Raw genomic sequence first — 19,179 nt, forward strand, 5'->3', positions numbered from 1 at the left:
TTGGGAGGTTGAGGCGGGCTGATCATGAGGTCAGGAGTTCAAGACCAGCCTGGCCAACATAGTGAAGCCCCATCTCTAGTAAAAATACAAAAATTAGCCGGGCGTGGTGGCGCATGCCTGTAGTCCCAGCTACTTGGGAGGCTGAGGCAGGGGAATCACTTGAACCTCAGAGGTGGAGGTTGCGGTGAGCCGAGATTGTGCCCTTGCACTCTAGCCTGGGTGATAGAGCGAGACTCCGTCTTGGGGGGAAAAAAATAAAAAAGCTTCAGAAGAGCAAATCTTAATCTTATCTGTAAATCCAATATGTATTTATGGGTTTGCTTAAAATCCAGTATTTACACAGATTATAGTGATACAGGTTGAGTATCTGTTATCTGAATTGCTTGGGACCAAAAGTGTTTTGGATTTTGGAATATTTGTGTTATACTTACCTGATTTAGCATCCCAGATCCAAAATCTGCAATGCCCCAAGGAGCATCTCCTTTGTGTGTCTTGTTGGCACTCATAAAGTTTCAGATTTTGTAGCATTTCGAATTTCAGATTTTCAAATTTGGGATGCTCAGCATTGCACAAACACACAGCACTCAGTTGCCTTTGGTTCATCATGCATTGGTGAGTTACTGGAGTGAGGAACCACAGAGTTCTGCACTATACTAAGTTTGTTTTAGTCATTTGACTGGTGGGAAATGGCAGCCTAGGATTTGTCAACACCTGATCTCCTCCTAGCTTGTAAGGATTAATGCAACAGGCTGGGAGATCTGATGCTAATATGTAGTGTGTAGGTGTAAATAGGTTGAATGATTATTTTTTTCTTCTCCATGATAAGGAATTGCATATATGAATGCTTTAGATTAGTCCATGCTACCTCACATTAGGCCTACTTTAAAGCAAGCATTTTGAATAAGTTGGACTGGAATTCTTCCTCTGAGATACAATAGTTGGTAAAGGTGCAATAAACATGTGGAGGGAGGATGAGTCACATTTACAATGTCTTTGTTGTAACCATAACTCTCTTAAGTTATCAATCATATATTTTCATTGAAATCATAGAGTATTTCCTTCACACTCACTCACTTTTCTCTTATTGCATCAGAATTTTACTATAATTTATGTTAAAATGGGCTATCCTCGCCTACCAGTGGAAAAACAATGTGAACTGGCCCCTACGCTTCTTACTGCCATGGAAGGGAAGCCTCAGCCACAGCAGGATAGGTATGGTTTCCTCAATTATCTAATTTCCCTCCTACAGGAGTCAACAACTGCCTTTCAAATATTAGTTCACATACTTGGTTTTACTTGAGCAAATGGGGAGGTCTTGAGCTGTTTTAGCTGACAAATAATAGAATTTTCCGTGGTACCTCAAAGTTACTGTTTTGTTAATACTATCATAAAATTTCTTGATGTGAACATTGAAAAATGTGCAGAACTAACATTTATCTAAGTCTATGCATTTTTTTGGCTAGTTATCTTGAAGCAGTTAATTTTACGTGATTGCAAAAATTAGAATTAAAAATCCTTTGCATCAAAACATTTCTATCTTGGAAGATATAGTTTCACAGTGGTTTTCTTAAGGAACAGAGCACTCGTTTGTATTATTTTGGGAGCTGGTGAAGTGAAAAGGGTTTTAGATAGCATCATTTGTTTCTAGGCTTAGGCAAAAGTTCTTTGTTGTAGCTCTGTCATAGTGAGAATCATGATAAAGAGTGCAGAAGTATAGAGGAAAGATGGAGTTAAATCATGTTTTCAGTTCACCTTTTAGAGCATATTCATTTTTAAAGAAACACTGTAATACAGAAGAAGTTTACAAGTAAAATTAATAGACATTACAAGCACTGTTTGAAATTATTTTCAGATGTTTTAACAGTATCAAAAGGTGTTAATGAAAGGAATTACTGAGGCCTGTTACTTAAATTCATGCAGTGGAAATTTTAATGTTGTATTCAAAATATTAATATGATTGATTTTTAATTTTTAGAATAACTTTAGTTGTGGAAAGTAATTTTTTTTTTTTTGAGATGGAGTCTTACTCTGTTGCCGAGGCTGGAGTGCAATGGCGCAATCTTGGCTCACTGCAACCTCTGCCTCCCGAGTTGAAGTGATTCTCCTGCCTTAGCCTCCTGAGTAGCTGAGATTACAGATGCCTGCCACCATGGCCGGCAAACTTTTTTGTATTTTTAGAAGAGATGGGGTTTTACCATGTTGGCCAGGCTGGTCTCGAACTCCTGACCTCAGATGATCTGCCCACCTTGGCCTCCCAAAGTGCTGGGGTTACAGGCGTGAGCCACTGTGCCTGACTGAAAATAATTCTTTTATTTTTATTTATTTATTTATTTTTGAGACGGAGTTTCACTCTGTCACCCAGGCTGGAGTGCAGTGGCACGATCTCGGCTCACTGCAAGCTCTGCCTGCCGGGTTCACTCCATTCACCTGCCTCAGCCTCCCAAGTAGCTGGGACTACAGGTGCCCGCCACCATGCCTGGCTGATTTTTTGTATTTTTAGTAGAGATGGGGTTTCACCATGGTCTCGATCTCCTGACCTTGTGATCTGCCCGCCTCGGCCTGCCAAAGTGCTGGGATTACAGGCATGAGCCACCGCACCCGACCTGGAAAGTAATTCTTTTTGAAAAGGCAAGTAAGTGGAACTTTACTTAAGAGTTCATATAAAATCTCTTGTGGAAACTTCAGATATTAACACTGAGCCCATTTGATGTATTTTTTTCGGATAATTTTAGTCATGAGCCAGATTGGCTAAATGCTAATCATCACTCAATATACTGAGCTTTCAATAAAAAAGAATTCTAGGCCAGTCCCTAGATTAGGACTTTGTAAATTAGTGGTGCTGAAAAGGAATGTCTCTTGCTTAAAACTGCCAGTTTTTGTTATGTGATTTTTATTTTGTCTGTGTTTTGCATGTATAAAAATCTCATTTTTTAAGTAGTTGCAATAAATGTAATTGTTTTTTCAGCTTAATGCATCTTTTAATACCAACCCTTTTTCACATGAAATACCCTGTTGAATCATCAAAATCAGCTTCTCCGTTTAATCTTGCTGAGAAACCAAAGACTGTGCAGCTGCTTTTGGACTTCATGCTAGATGTCCTTCTGATGCCTTATGGGTGAGTTAAAAAATAAAAACAAAGCAACCTTGTTCTTGACTGCTTTTACTGCAGGGAGTTAAGTACTATTTTAAATGATTAAACTCTCACTAGTAAATGAATGCATCTCAACATCCATTTACGTTTACAAAGACTTTTTTCTTCTAAACCTCTTCTAAACTTCAGCTCCACTGCTTATCGGCTTTACAAATGCTGAGTTGCCGTTGCGATTTTAGACTCTACCTGCCTAAGATGAAATCAGTCTTTCCCCATAAAAATAGTTCCTCTTAGGCCGAGATGGGAGGATCACTGGGGGCTAGGAGTTTCAGACCAGCCTGGGTAACAGAGCGAGACTCTCTAAAAAAAAAAAAAAGTTTCTCTTTTAAATTTACTATTAATGCTATGATGGTTCTCTTTGCCACCTAGCCATACAATGATAAATTGTCTCCAGCTTTTCTCTTCTTTGTTGCTGCAACATTATTTGCATAATGCCTCCTTCCTTCTCCTTGCTGTGTCTGGAACTCTTCCCACTGCTATCATCTAGTTTTGCCTCTTTTCAACTCTTGTCATAATTCTTTCCCAGCGGCTCCACTTCTTCAAATCTCTCTACGCCCCCTCTCTATGCTTTTCCCGATTTTGAAAACACAGATCTCATCAGGCAACACCTTAAAATCCTTGGTTTCTCATATCCAGTCATTAATACACTCATGCATTTCGTGCATGCTTATGTGTCCTTGCTGTTTATTTTTAAGAGAATGCCTTTCTGTCTGCCTAGAATGCTTCTTCAAAAAAGAAAGAAAGAAAACAGCAAAAAGACACTTTGAAAAACAACATCCTGGCCAGGTGCAGGTTACAGCTACACCTGTAATCTCAGCACTTTGGTAGGCGGAGGCGGAACAGATCCCTTGAGCCCAGAAGTTTGAGACCAGCCTTGACAACATGGCAAAACCCTATTTCTACAAGAATTAGCCAGGCTTCATGGCATGCACCTGTAGTCCAGCTACTTGGGAGGCCGAGGCTGGAGTATTGATTGAGCCTGGGAGGTTGAGGCTGTAGTGAGCTATGATCATGCCACTGCACTCCAACCTGGTGACAGAACAATATCCTGTCTCAAAAACAAAAAAAAGAAAAAAGCATCCCTAACTGGCTTAAGGGTCAACTCTGTTTGTCTCTGACAAATTTCTTGCCCTAGGCAGATATAATTGCACTATTTTCTGTGTCATAAAAACACGAAACACCCGCCTGTATGGCCACTGTGTGTTTTTGCTGCATTGTAGGCATTTCCATCCCCCCTAGTAGATGGTGAGCCCCTTGCAGTTGAGACCTGTTTCATGTAGCTTTGATCTCTGGCATGGAGCCCAGATTGTGATCTACTTCTGGTCTCCTTACTTTGTCCATCTGCCAGATAAATTTTTCCAAAATGCTGTTTTCATCTTGTTTCTTTCCTGATCACAAAAATATGTGTACATGATAAGCTAGGCATGTGGGGCTCCATATCATTTGTTTCTCAATCCAGAAATGAGAGTTCATGCGGTGTGATGAACACATTTGTTCTCCTCCTGCCCCTCCTATTTGGAAGCCCAGTTTTCTGGGCCTTCAGTCACTCCATGTTCACTCTCACCACCTGTTATTATCATTTCTTATTTCTCAGCAGTTTCTTTGCATCTGATAAAATGGCAGATGCTATTACATGTGTTAGGTTGTTACTGTCTCAGCTTACCCCAGATGGCAGAGACTCGATCTTACATCTCCTTATATTCCTCTGTCTTGTGTTTAGGATGATGTTTGTTTGTTTGTTTGTTTGTTTGTTTGTTTGAGATAGGGTCTCAGTCTGTTGCCCAGGCTGGTGTGCAGTGGTAACTCAATGCAGCCTTGACCTCCTGGGTTCAAGCAGTCCTCTCACCTCAGCCTTCTGAGTAGCTGGGACTACAGGCACGCACCACCACGCTCAGCTAATTTTTTTGTATTTTTTGTAGAGATAGGAGGTCACCAAACTCCTGGACTCAAGTGATCCTCCCACCTTGGCCTCCCAAAGTGCTGGGATTATAGGCCTGAGTCACCACACCCAGCCTTAGGATGTTTTATGCAGTATTAAGATGTATTAACTTATTGATTGATTTACTTAATGCCACCAGTCTTGCTATAACTTAGAAATAAAAAAAACTTCTTTTTGTATTTGTTAAATCAGGAGGCAGCCAGAATGACAGGTGATGATGGCTTTGGTAGATAAACCTTGAAATTCACATTTATCTTAGGAACATGATGTAACCAAGCCAGTGATTCCTCACATTTTTCTTACTAATGAGAACTTGGGTCATTCATATAATAACATTAAAGTGATTTCTTAAGAGATTTTTAAAAAATAGATAAATTTAGGAATTGAATGAATGTGATATGTAAGTAATGTGGAATAATTTACTATCCTATCAGGTTCTAAGTATTTTCTTGAGCTTGTATTATAGTGGATATTTTATTATAATATCCAATATGATAATGGAATTTATCAGCATAGATCTTTAATTTTAAGAGATCTGAATTAATATTTATATCAAAAACTTCATTTTGTAGATGAGTAATACCAGTTTAATTGGATCAAAATGAATTTCTTGGAGATCTTACTTCTCCATAGAAGCTAAAATGAAATAGGGATGATAAATTAACCAAAGTGGTGCAGAGGGCTTTGAACATGTAATGGGAAAAGTTAGTTCTTGTGTAACTTTTCTTCTTTGGGCCCTTTTGAGTTTTTTCATTTTGGGGACTTTATGTGCTTATGTGGTATGTGCTTATGTGCTTATGTGGCCGTTTGGAGGTTTCAGTGGGTTTTCTAATGTAGGGATAAAGACCTCAGTTCAGGGTGGATTGAAGGGGAATTACAACTTCGTAGAAATGAGAACGACTGTAAAAATACTCTGCTTTTGGTATAGTACAATAGCTACTCCCAGTCCCCTTTGTCTACAAACTTTTCCCCATATTTGGCAGCTCAAAACTCAAAATGTGGTGATTCTGGAGTAGCTATTAGAGCAAGGAGATTGAGAGTGATCAAAATATTTATATTCATTGTTGGTAACGGTTGTAGTTCACTTGTAACCAAGTTAAATGACGTGCTCTCTGGTTGATTTGCTGAAGATACACCTTTTCTAGATACCTTAAAATTTTTTTTTATGATGAAATTTTAATTTCAAGTGTTCATTCTTCTAGTAAAGTACAGTAGGAGGACAGTATATGATTGAATGTTTTGTATACATATGTAGATGTAAATGCTTGTGTTTTTATAGAGGGTTAAAGTGTTATTTCCTTTCCAGTTACGTGTTAAATGAATCCCAGAGTCGCCAAAATTCATCTTCAGCACAGGGTTCTTCTTCAAACAGTGGTGGCGGTTCTGGAATCCCACAGCCTCCTCCGGGAATGAGCTTTTATGCAGCTAAACGAGTTATTGGTGATAACCCATGGACACCTGAACAATTGGAACAGGTATCACAGAGTGCTTGCTCATAATAGTACTTGATTGTGGACACTTGCACCTATGAAGTTCATGAATCATATAAAACATAATTCTAGTATATTCAGGCTTTCCAGTGAAATGTTTGAAAGAAGCAGTTGATGTAATGTGTTGTTTTCATGTTAGTTATTTATTAAGCCCTAGGGGCAGGGAGGAGTGGGACATGCTGTTTAGTTTTCCTAATATTGCTTACATATTTCAAGTATAAAACACAACTCGCCTATAAATTGAATATGTTTAACTTTTGTCATTTTATTTTTTATTTTTTAACTTTTGTCATTTTAATTTTTAAATTATAGGTTTAATTATCATCTAGCTTTTATGGTGCAGTTAAAATACAATTTTTCTTACATTATTCAACTTTTAAGGGCTGTATATTTTATGTAAAGTGAGGAGCCCCAGCACCTCACAGGTGACAATGTGGGGAAAAGCATGACTCCCTGTTATATTACTCCTTGGGAATTTAAAAATTGGTGTTAAGAATTTTATTCTGGATTTAAACAGGACACAGATGTTCTCTGAGCAGCTTTTAAAAATGGTGCTCTACAGAGAAGGTGCCTCACTGTGTCTGTCATCAGGCACTTCAGGGAAGAACAGATGAGATCAGTATGTAATTATTTTGGAATTCAAGCAACATGGGTTAGTCTTCTAATCCTTCCTTTATTTCTCCATGGCAGTCTAAATGATTTGATCCTTTTTTTTTTTTTTGGGAAATGTAAGTGACCATTGATTAAAACAGTATTCCCAGGAGAGGGAAAAAGAGGCAAGTGGGGCATTCTTGCCATTCACAAATTTATAGAATGTTTTATTGAGTGAGGGATATAATTGATTTGATTTCCTTCTTCATGTTTTATGGATCTTTTTTTCTCCTTAAACTATTATGTAAGTAAGAAAGGTAAAGAATTAACAGAGGCCGGGCGCAGTGGCTCATGCCTGTAATCCCAGCACTTTGGGAGGCTAAAGCGGGCAGATCATGAGGTCAGGAGATCGAGACCGTCCTGGCTAACATGGTGAAACCCTGTCTCTTCTAAAATATACAAAAAAAAAAAAAAAAGGCCAGGTGTGGTGGCTCATGCCTGTAATCCAAGCACTTTGGGAGGCCACGCTGGGCAGATCGCTTGAGGTCAGGAGTTCAAAGCCAGCCTGACCAACATGGCAAAGCCCCATCTCTACTAAGAAAACAAAACAAAAACAAAAATAAGCCAGGCGTGGTGGTGTGTGTGCCTGTAGCCCCTGCTACTGGGGAGGGTAAGGCACGAGAATTGCTTGAACCCAGGAGGCAGAGGTTGCAGTGAGCCAAGATTGCACCACTGCACTCCAGCCTGGGCAACAGAGGGAGACTCTGTCTCAAAAACAAAAAAAAAAAAAAAAAAGTTACTTGGAATCCTTTCACACTAGTTTGTCATCTGTCTACAGTTTGCTCTGTGCATGTGTGTGTGTTCACAGTTTTAAACAATACATTTCTACTTGTCATGTAATACATTATTTGTAGTTTGCTTTTTATGTGGAACAGTATTTTGGATTTTTAAAAAAGTAATTCTTTTTAATGTTTGTATACAATTATATGTGATATTTTTTAACCAGTCTCCTATTGATGGACATCTGTATCATTTTCAGTTTTCTTTACACATTTTTTGTTTAGTTTATATCTTTGTGTACTTGACTTCCATGTGTCCTTTTTGTGGCTGTACAAATGTTTGAATCTTTTCTGTTGTAGCTATTGTTAAAAGTAAGTTGTATTGAGCAGGGGAGGGAAGGCAGGCCCTTTTTTGATCTGTTATGCTTTTTTAAATTGCATTTTTTTCTCATTTAATAATTGTAAACTTTATTAATCCTAGTATATGTAAAAACTATTATGTGGCTGATTTTTTAAGATGAAAATGAAATTTTATTTTTTCAGGTGTATTTATCCTAAATAGTCATTTGTAGTGAAATTCATAGCATCTTCACATTGCATGAAGTTCTAAGCAGAATCTCTCTAGTCTGTTTCATTTCAGCCAGTCAATTAAATTGAAAACTGTTTGATTAGAATTTCACTTGCATTGAGTAGCTAACATTTGAAATCATATCCTTTGTATGTAAGCAATAGAGTGAGACTCCATGGAATGTGAGTTGTTTAGTTCTTTTTTGAACTGTCAGAAAAATCCGTGGAGCACTATATTCCTAGTATACCACCCTCTTACCTGGAGGCCCCAGATTTGGACTTCAAGACCTCATCACTCTAGAGAGGCTGTGTAACCTCACTAGGGAGGCTGTGGATCATAATAATTTTGGAGTCAGAGAGACTTGAGTTTGAATCCTGCCTTCATCGTTTACCAGTGTCTTAATCTTTTAAGCCTTGCCTCAGTATTTTTAGCTAAAAAATGGGTATAATGATTTATTAGATTGTGAGGATTAAGTGAAATTATGAATATATATGCTTTAGTACAGTCCCTGGCACATTGTAAGCCTAAGTAGGAGCTGCTACTGTTGTTACTGCTCATCTTTGGCTTGTGACCACACTGATATGTTAAGCAGTACTTTGAGTGGGTGTCCTTTGCTCCCCTGACCATTCTTTCTCCTTCCCTTCATTTATCTACAGTGCAAATTGGGAATCGTGAAATTCATAGAAGCTGAACAGGTGCCTGAACTCGAAGCTGTTCTCCACTTGGTGATTGCCTCTAGTGATACACGCCACAGTGTGGCAACAGCAGCAGACCTGGAATTGAAAAGCAAACAGAGGTAACTACTTCCCTGTAAGCTTTCAAGATTGAAAGGACTAGATTTCTAAAAACTTACTTGCCACATTTTTTTAAAGGATTTTTTGTAATGAGGCATTCAACTTAGAGGAGATTATTAAATATACCTAGTTTGTAATAAAGTTTGCTAAAGAGTTGAATTCTGTGTAAGACAGAAGAAAATCTGTGTGGAGATGCTGCTTATAGCTGGAATAGGTTAGGAATGGCATCACAATCAATGAGACTTTTGGCTAGGTAGATGAACTTAAAGAATTGTTGTTAAGAAAAGTGTCAGTTCCAAGAAGTTACCAATTTGTATTTTTTTCTCTGTCTCAAACCACTTGAGATTACTTTTAATAAAGACTATGTATGTATTATGGTTAATACAGTGAAAATTACATTCATGAAAAGACTTGCTGAATAGATTCTAATTCACACACGAGGAGATACAGATAGGAAATAGACTTATAGAAAATATTCCATATAAGAAATAAAGTCAATGAAAAATAAATGAATGGGATACCATAGCAGTGGATAAACCCATTTACATTTCTATTGAAACTGCGATTTTTATTTTTATTTATATATTTATTTTTTGAGACAGGTTCTCTCTCTGTTGCCCAGGCAGGAGTGCAGTGGCACGATCTTGGCTCACTGCAACCTCCGCCTCCCAGGTTCAAGCGATTCTCATGCCTCAGCCTCCCAAGTAGCTGGGACTACAGGTGCTGGCCACCACGCCTGCCTAATTTTTGTATTTTTAGTAGAAACGGGATTTCACCATGTTGTCCAGGCTGCTCTCAAACTCCTGAGCTCAGGTGATCCACGCAGCTCGGCCTGCCAAAGTGCTGGGATTACAGGCGTGAGCCACCACGCCTGGCCAAAACTGCTATTTTTATACCCTGTTGATTGGCATTATAAATTGAAATGAAGTTTTGGAAAGCAGTTTGCAATAAGTAATGAATCATAAAGATATTTCTATCCTTTTATCTCAATATTCTTGGAATTTATCCTAAGGAAATTATTCAAAAGCAGAAGGAGATTTAGAAAAATTTTATAGATTTGTTCATTATATCATTTTCTATCATTGTTAAAATATGAAAACAAATTCAGTTTTCCATAATGGGGATATAGTTAAGTAAATTACTGTATGTATCTTTATGGAATATTATATATTTGCCAAAATATGAATGAAGTTAATTACTACTAAGTTTTTAGTTTGTTTTACTAAAGTGTTTTTTTTGTCTGAAATCTCTAAACCACAAGTATTATGAAAGAAAAGCAATGGCGGAGCTCGAGGATTAATTAGTAGCAATCAGCTGAGGAAAGATGTAGGTGAATCATATCTAAAATAGAATTGTAGAATGCCTCTGAGGATAGCGGAATTGTGGCTGTTCTAAGAAGAAGCATATTTATAAACTATGAAAGAGAAAATAAATCCGAAAAGCAGTTAAAGTAGCTTCATCTGTTGTGTTTGCACAAACACAGGATAGCTTGAAAGCAGAACCAATGTCAAAGGGCAGAGAGAATATAGTATGGTAAACCAGTCAAATGAAAGGAAGGATTACATTATTGCTAGGTTTATGAAATGAGTGGGTGGGATCTGCTGCAGAGGGTGGGAACGAATCACCAATCGCCTTTTTTTTGTTTTCTGAGACAGAGTCTAGCTCTGTTACACAGGCTAGAGTGCAGTGGCGCAATCTCGGCTCACTGCAATCTCCGCCTCTCGGATTCAAATGATTCTTGTGCCTCAGCCTCCTGAGTAGCTGGGATTACGGGCGCACAACACCGTGCCCAGCTAATTTTTGTATTTTTGGTAGAGATGGGGTTTTGCTGTGTTGGCCAGGCTGGTCTTGAACTCCTGTCCTCAGGTGATCCACCCGCCTCGGCCTCCCAAAGTGCTGGGATTACAGGTGTGAGCCACTGTGCCCGGCCTTCACCAATCATCTTATACCTGAATTCACCTTATTGTGGGGCCCAAATAGAATTAAGTCTTAGTGACTAATAGCAACATAACTACTCTGCAGAATTAAAACTGCAAGTGTGTACTGGTAGATAAGGAAGGAGGGGGAGGCTGGGAATCACAGTGACATAACATTAGAGAAATAGAGTGGCTTGCAAGCTTCCTAGATGTGGCTTTAATTTCATGGGTACAAATTTTTTTGTCACTTTCCTTATCACTTTTGAATTGCCAAATGGTTAAACAGACGAATCCTACCCTGCCCCAGGCCTCTTTGAACAAGTGTAGTAAAGCTCTGCTCTGTTGGAGTTGTCCCATGCCGTTGGCCCTGAGAACCCATCTTTGTAGGAACAGTGTCCAGTTTTCTTGTGGTACCAAGACCACGCCACCGCACTCCAGCCCGGGCAACACCGAGCACCGAGTGAGCGACACTCTGTCTGCAGTCCCAGCACCTCGGGAGGCCGAGGCGGGCAGAGCACTCGGGGTCAGGAGCTGGAGAGCAGCCTGGCCAACATGGCGAAACCGCGCCTCCAGCCAAAGGAGAAAAAGCAGGCAGCGGTGGTGGTGCGCGCCGGCAGTCCCAGGCAGCTTGCAGGCCGGGGCAGGAGAATCACGGGAGCCGGAGGCAGGGAGTCTGCAGCGAGCCGACTAGATTCCAGCCTGGGCCACAGAGGGAAGAAAAGAAAAGAAAAGAAAGAAAAAAGAAAAGAAAGAGGGAAGGGAGGGAGGGAGGGAGGGAGGAAGGAAGGAAGGAAGGAACGAAGGAACAGTGTCAATTGCCCATTTCATTTGTGTGTTTCTAACATTTTCTTTTGTTAAGAAATGTTGGGGCTATAATTTTTTTGAAATCACTGAAGGAGGAGGAAAAAATAATTTTAACAACCTGTTTTGAAACCTTTCATAGCTTAATTGACTGGAATAATCCTGCCATCATTAATAAGATGTACAAGGTGTACCTTGGAGATATACCACTGAAGACAAAAGAGGTAGGGGTTGTTTTGATTTATTCTCACATCAGCGTAAAAAGTAGTTTGTTGACATGAACTATATATTTATACATTTTCTTCTAGTTTCATTTAAGCTGAATCTGTGCTATAACAAAATGCTAGTTTTAAGTCATGCTAGTTTAGATGAATTAAAACCTGGTAATTTAGTTTACTGGATCTGGTGTTGTAAATTCAGATTCCTAAATAACAATGACAAACTGTCTAGAGTAGGGATTGACAAATTTTTTCTGTTAATTTTGTAGGCTTTGCAGGCCTTATGGTTTCTCAGGTTGCAGCTGCTCAACTCTTATAACATGAAAGCAGCCATAGGCAATACATAATGGAATGAGCATGATTGTGTGCTGGTAAAACATTGTGGATACTGATGCTTGAATTTCGTGTAGTTTTCATGTATTACAAAATATATTCCCTTGATATTTTTTAACCATTAAAAAATGTAAAAATGATGCTTAACTCATAGACCTTATCAGAATAAATGGTGGGCCAGATTCGGACTGTGGGCTATAGTTTGCAGACTTCTGGTCTAGAATCTAGAACAAAAGATGGGTTCTTGTAAAGCCTCAAAGTAAGACCTTTGCCTTAATAATGTGAGGTCTTTTTAGTTCACTGTGTTTAAAAGTATTCCAGGTCCAAACCCAGACATACAAGGATTATTTGTTTGCATGCTTACATTCTTGCTCTTTTTTGTTTGAGATGGGGTCTAGCTATGTTGCCTAGGCTGGACTTGAACTTGTGGGCTTAAGCTGTGCTCCTGCCTCAGCTTCTTGAGTAGCTGTGACTACAGGTGCATGCCACTGCACCTGTCTGCTTTTTTGCTTTTTAAACCATAAATAGTTGTTTTAAAAATCAGTATTAGCCCTGGTTAGATTAGATTGAGTGTGGTAAAGCAGAAATAACAATGAATTGGGAATCAGGACCTCTGAATTCTAGCCCCAAATGGCTGTAACACATGAATGTGTTGAGGAGGAAAGGTTTGGCTGATCACATAACTTTTCCTGGCCTCATGTTCTTCATGTAGAAAATGAAGGGGTTGGATTAGATTAGTGGTTCTCACAGTGTGTTCCATGGACCTTTTTAGGGTCACAAAAAACATTTTAGGCAGTCTGTGAAGGCCTTTTCTTTTTGTACTGTGTCAATATTTGCACTCATGGTACAAAAGCAATGGTGAGCGTACTTGCTAGGTTCCTACCACACATCAAAGCCATGTCACCAGATGACTAACAGTCATTCTATTCTTCAGTGTTATGTACTCATTTAAAAAAAAAAGAGAGAATAAAACTTAGCTTTACTTAAGAACATCCTTCATGAAGCAGTAAAAATGACTTTACTTGAAGAGTAGAAAGGCAAATTATAGCTACTGAGATGGGTATTTGGCACACATTTTCTCTGAAAGGAAAAAAATGAACTTGTTACTTCAAGAAAAACAACATGATTTATTGGCAATGATAAAAGTTAGCTTTTAAGCAAAAATTAGAATTTTGAGAAACTTGTATTCACCACAGTGATTTGATAGCTTATCAGTACTTAGTGGATTTTTCTGATGTGATTAGAACACAGGTGATATGAGCACAGGCTTTGTAAAAAAATGTATGTATGAAGAAACATTTGCTTAACTCAGTGAGCCAGTATTGTGCACATGAGGAATGATGTTACAAAAGCGTATAAGGACAAGGGAGCCATTCAGAGTAAGATAACCAGTGGAATATAGTATAAGAGTATACAAAAGTTCATTGATATGGTTTCAACTCCAAATTGCAACTTTTTTTTTTTCATTTTTTAAAAATAAGCAATTAACTGTTAAGAAATTATTACTTGTCAAGTTTTGGTGTAGTATCAAAAAAGAATATCCACAATTACCTAAGAAAGCTAAAATCATCTTCACTTTTCCAGCCACACATATCTGTGCAAGCTAGGTTTTTGTTACTTACTTCAACCAAAACAATGTATTATAGTAGATTGAACACAGAAGAATATATAAAAATTCATTTCTCTTGTAGTAACATTGAAGAGATTAGTAGACAATGTAAAACAGTGCTTCTCCCTCAGTACAATTTTTTTTTGCTTTGGAAAATAGTTATTTTTTATAAAAATGTTAGTTTTGAAAATAATGAGTTTATTAATAATTCTGAGTAAACAAATATGTTAAAATTTCTCAGTTTTAATTTCCAGTATAGTAAATATTGATAGGTTACACAGATATAAACAGAAGCTCTTTGGAGAGTTCAGTAATTTTTAAGAGTGTAAAGGGATCTGAAACAAAGTTTGAGACACCACTGATATAGATGAATTCTCATGACATTTTCAGTTCAAAATAATTTTGAATTGCTGAGTTATAATCGAGCATATTTTCAACAGGGTGCAGTTCTGAAGCCAGAGTTGAAAAGGGACCCTGTCAGTACGAGAGTCAAGTTAAAGATTGTCCCCCATCTCCTCCGCTCTAGACAAGCTGCTGAAACGTTCCCAGCCAACATTCAGGTAATTTGTTTTTTTCCAGAGAATATTGGCCTGTCTGCAACTTTTATGTCTATTTAATTAGAGAAAGAACTGTGTTAATGTATATTCAGTGGGTAGGTTGATGTATATAACAAGATTAATGAGATTCTTTTTTTTTTCTATCTTAAATTTGCTGCACTATGATTTTTAAAAAATTATCAGAAAATATATATAGGTTGAGCATCTCTAATTAGAAAATCTGAAATCCTAAATGCTCCAAAGTCCAAAATTTTGTACTGACATGATGCTCCAAGTGCACAATTCCATACTTGGTCTCATGTGATGGATTGCATTAAAACAGTCAAAACTTTACTTCATGCACAAAATTATTTAAAATATTGTATAAATTACCTTCAGGCTATGTGCATAAGGTGTATAGAAAATGTCAATGAATTTCTTTAGATTTGGGTCTCATCCCCAGGATATCTCATTATGTATGTACACATATTCCAAAATCTGAAAAAATCTGAAATCTCAAAACACTTCTGATCCTAAGCATTTCTAGTAAGGAACACTTAGCCTATACTATATATGGCTTCCATTTATCTTAAATGTATGGTAATAATCCCTTTCAAACAAGGTTTTTTTTTTTTATGTGTGGCTTTTCTCCAAAAATGGTATCATTAGCAACTTAGTCACTTAAATGAAAAAGCTGAGTCATCCTTAACTGAAAGCTCACTTGAAGGCAGTGGCCAAATCCTCTTGATTTCATCATCTTAATATCTTCACTTCTCTATGCCTGTAATGCTGATATTAATTCAAACTGTTACTTCTTGTTTTGGTTATTGCAGTATTCTTTTAACTTACCTTCCTGCCTCTAGTCTTGGCCCACATCCAGTCTGTTTTCTTTTTCTTTGCTTGTGTTTTTTTTTTTTTTTTTTTTTTTTTGAGACAGGGTCTCACTGTGTTGCTCAGGCTGGAGTGCAGTGGCACAATCTTGTCTCACTCAGCCTCTACCTCCCGGGCTTAAGTGATCCTTCCACCTCAGCCTCCCGAGTAGCTAAAAAAAAAGTCTATTTCAAATAATGTAGCACTTGGTTATATTTTGTCCTTATCTTTTTGTGGTTTTTTTGGAGACAGAGTCTTGCTGTACCACCCAGACTGGAGTGCAGTAGTGGTATGATCTCGGCTTACTGCAGCCTCTGCCTCCCAAGCTCAAGTGATTCTCCCATCTCCGGGCCTCCCAGGTAGCTGGGACTACAGGCACCTGCCACCACGCCTGCTAATTTTTGTATTTTTTTGTACAGATGGAGTTTCACTTTGTTGCCCAGGCTGGTCTAGAACTCCTGGGCAAGTGATCTTCCTGCCTTGGCCCCCGAAAGTGCTGGGATTTTTTTTTTTTTTTTTTTTTTTTTAAGTGAGACAAGATCTTACTATGTTGCCCGGACTGGCCTTGAATGCTTGGGCTCAAGTGATCCTCCCGTCCCAGCCTCCCTAGTAGCTGGGACTATAGGTGTGAGCCACCATGCCTGGCTCTGTATCATTTTAATGTGTGTATCTCTTAACTCTTCAACAAGATTGAGTGCTTGTTCTTTTTTATATCTCTTGGTACCTAGCACAGTGGCAATTATAAAGCAGATACTCAATACTAGTCCGTAACTCACATGTTATTATTAAATAAGATCAGAATACTGCTGGCAGTTTTAGGAACAAGAGTGTATAGATTTTTTTTTTTTTTTTTAGTGTAAGTAATCTTTGTCATAAAAAGGAACTTGAGGGATTTAGATATTTTTGATGTTGATGGTTAATACTGAACTTGCTAGATGCTGCACAGGACTCATCTACATGATCTTTTTGCCTTCTAGATGTGGTTTCATAATACTTGAAGCACCTTTACCCCAATGGGACACTTGTAGAATATTTCCATTTGTATGTTTTCCCTGAAGCTTTTATTAGAATTTGTCCTGAATCATATGATTAAGAAACATAGGGAATAGCTGAGTGGTGACCCACTGCAGTGTGTACTCTTCGTTTCCTCACTGTGGAAGACCCACAATCTTTGCAGACTTGTGAGATCAACCATTGTGTTTGTTACTCCACAGACTATTTATAGGAGTTTCTGATTGGCTTTCTAAGTTGGTCAGCTAATAATGTGTATCTGCATTAATGTTGAAGAACGAGATGTAGTATGAAAGGTTTGCTGCTGAATTCTGATTACTATTCAAAAATATTAAATTCTTATTTTTGTTAATTGATGTTCTAAACTCTTCCTTTCACATAGGTGGTGTATGATGGACTTTTTGGTACAAATACAAATTCAAAGTTAAGAACATTATCCCTGCAATTTGTGCATCATATTTGTATAACGTAAGTTTTTAACTATTTTAACTATAAAGTTTTCAAGCTGCTGGAATGATTGAGTGCTTCAAGTATATCTTTCAAAGAAATCATGTTTGCTCATCTTTAAAAATTTTTGTATTTTAATAGATTATTTAACTTATTTCTGTTATGTTTCTCATTATTTTATGTAATCATCCGTAAAGATATGTAGTTATGAGATTCTTATCTTGCTTTGTGTATGTGTGTTTTATTTAAAGCTGTCCAGAAATCAAGATTAAGCCATTAGGTCCAATGCTTTTGAATGGCCTCACCAAGCTAATCAATGAATACAAAGAGGTAAGTGACTTGTCTTTTAAATTTTATCAACATTTTGTATCTTAAATTATTTTCTATAATATTTCTGGTCTGTCAATGTAGTTAGTTAAGTTTATTAAAGTTTAATTGTTCCTTAACATTTTTACTTGAAATAGTACAAATTTCAGAAATTACTGCCCTTTTTTATTTTTTTTGTGGGGAAATACTTAAAAACTGATATGAGGTCTTACTGTGTCCTTTTTTTTTTGAGATGGAGTTTTGCTCTTGTTGCCCAGGCTGGAGTGCAATGGCATGATCTCAGCTCACTGCAACCTCCGGCTCCTGGTTCAAGTGATTCTCCTGCCTCAGCCTCCCGAGTAGCTGCCACCACCACACCCAGCTAATTTTTTGTATTTTTAGTAGAGACGGGGTTTTACCATGTTGGCCAGGCTGGTCTTGAATTCCTGACCTCAGGTGATCCGCCCTACTCGGCCTCCCAAAGTGCTGGGATTACAGGCATGAGCCACCACGCCTGGCCTGCTGTATCTTTAAATAGCATTTTTTCAGCCAGCACCTTTTGTGCTACTTCTAGCTATTGTGCAAAAATGGAATTAAAGGAATTGAAATTTATGTTGATTTCCATTTGTGACTATTTGGATTTGGCTTGTGTTGGGAAACTGTTAATTCTCAGGGGCTAAGATACTGTTTTTCTTTTATATTTTTCTCTGGTAAATAATGGGGCTGAGATTTTAATGATTCAAAATTTTGTCAAAACATGCATTCAGTAAATTTTTGATTCCTTAAGCTAAATGGGATGAGAATTCCTTGGATTGTGGATTTTTGAATCCTATTTTTCCCTGCTGTGTTTCTCTTACTATAATATCTCCAATATTTAAAAGGAATTTGCTTAAAAAGGTAATATTTCAAGAATCATTAGTATTATTTTCCCCAGCCTAAGCTAAACATGAATGCATGTTTGCAATAGTATAGTGACATCAAGATCTTACCATCTGAAATTAGAACTGAGTTTGAATCCTAGTTTTGTTCTTTGGTGAGTTACTTAAATTCTTTGCACCTTCTTATTAGAAAAATGAAAATAGTAATACTTCATTAGATTACTGTGAAGATTAAATGAGTTAATCTACCTAAATTGTTCACCATAGTCAAGGCACATTAGTAGGTATTATTAGTGAAAGGCACTTTATTTACTGTGCATCTGTGCTTTGGGGGTGGTAAGTAGGCCTGGTTCTCATAGCTTCTTTCTCCTATTGAGTGATGCTTGCATGGTTAAGATCTAGGGGACCGCTCAGATTATTTTATGGCATAGATAGTGAAGTGCTTTAGAGTCATTGGTAGAAATAAAAATGTGCTGGGGCTTTTGGGGAGAAGCTGTGTATTTAAATATAAGTTAGAGAGGCCAGACAAACCACAGGGTGTGAGCCCCCTTACCTGCAGGTGACATCTGCATGTCTTCCCAACAGATGAATCCATAAGAGTAGCCATTTAGATGTGGAAGGGCAAATCCTACATAAACTTTAACTGGTAGAAGTTTAGTGTGTTCTGAGTAATCAGATTATTAGTTTTCGTAAAACCACGTAAAACTCTGTCTGTATCTTGAGGAGAGAATCTCACTAATTCACCTGGTGACTATGACCCTCTTAATTTTTTATGGTAGAAAATATGATAGGAAGCTGTTCATTACAGTGTAGATTTTTAGAAAATCACACTACAGTTTATTGCAATTTTGGTGAGAGATGGAGGATCCTAGTCTGTTGGACCAGTGATGTATTTTCTAATGAGTTAAAATGTTTTTTAGTGTGTTGAAGGTGAACTTTGGT

At 37.8% G+C, this 19,179-nt stretch overlaps 1 protein-coding gene across 4 annotated transcripts in view; it reads left to right on the forward strand.

Moving 5' to 3' along the window:
• The window catches only part of ECPAS (Ecm29 proteasome adaptor and scaffold), a 126,479-nt gene that overhangs the window by 42,943 nt on the left and 64,357 nt on the right, over window positions 1–19,179 (forward strand). For all 4 annotated transcript variants that reach the window (XM_030822293.1, XM_030822332.1, XM_030822234.1 and 1 more), the window contains 8 exons: window positions 1,094–1,212; window positions 2,966–3,115; window positions 6,397–6,565; window positions 9,175–9,314; window positions 12,172–12,253; window positions 14,630–14,749; window positions 16,989–17,074; window positions 17,305–17,383. In XM_030822293.1, the coding sequence (XP_030678153.1) occupies window positions 1,094–1,212; window positions 2,966–3,115; window positions 6,397–6,565; window positions 9,175–9,314; window positions 12,172–12,253; window positions 14,630–14,749; window positions 16,989–17,074; window positions 17,305–17,383 (945 nt within the window). The remainder of the gene's footprint in view (window positions 1–1,093; window positions 1,213–2,965; window positions 3,116–6,396; window positions 6,566–9,174; window positions 9,315–12,171; window positions 12,254–14,629; window positions 14,750–16,988; window positions 17,075–17,304; window positions 17,384–19,179) is intronic.

The sequence above is a fragment of the Nomascus leucogenys genome, chromosome 1a (genome assembly GCF_006542625.1).
Source record: "Nomascus leucogenys isolate Asia chromosome 1a, Asia_NLE_v1, whole genome shotgun sequence".
NCBI lineage: Eukaryota > Metazoa > Chordata > Mammalia > Primates > Hylobatidae > Nomascus > Nomascus leucogenys.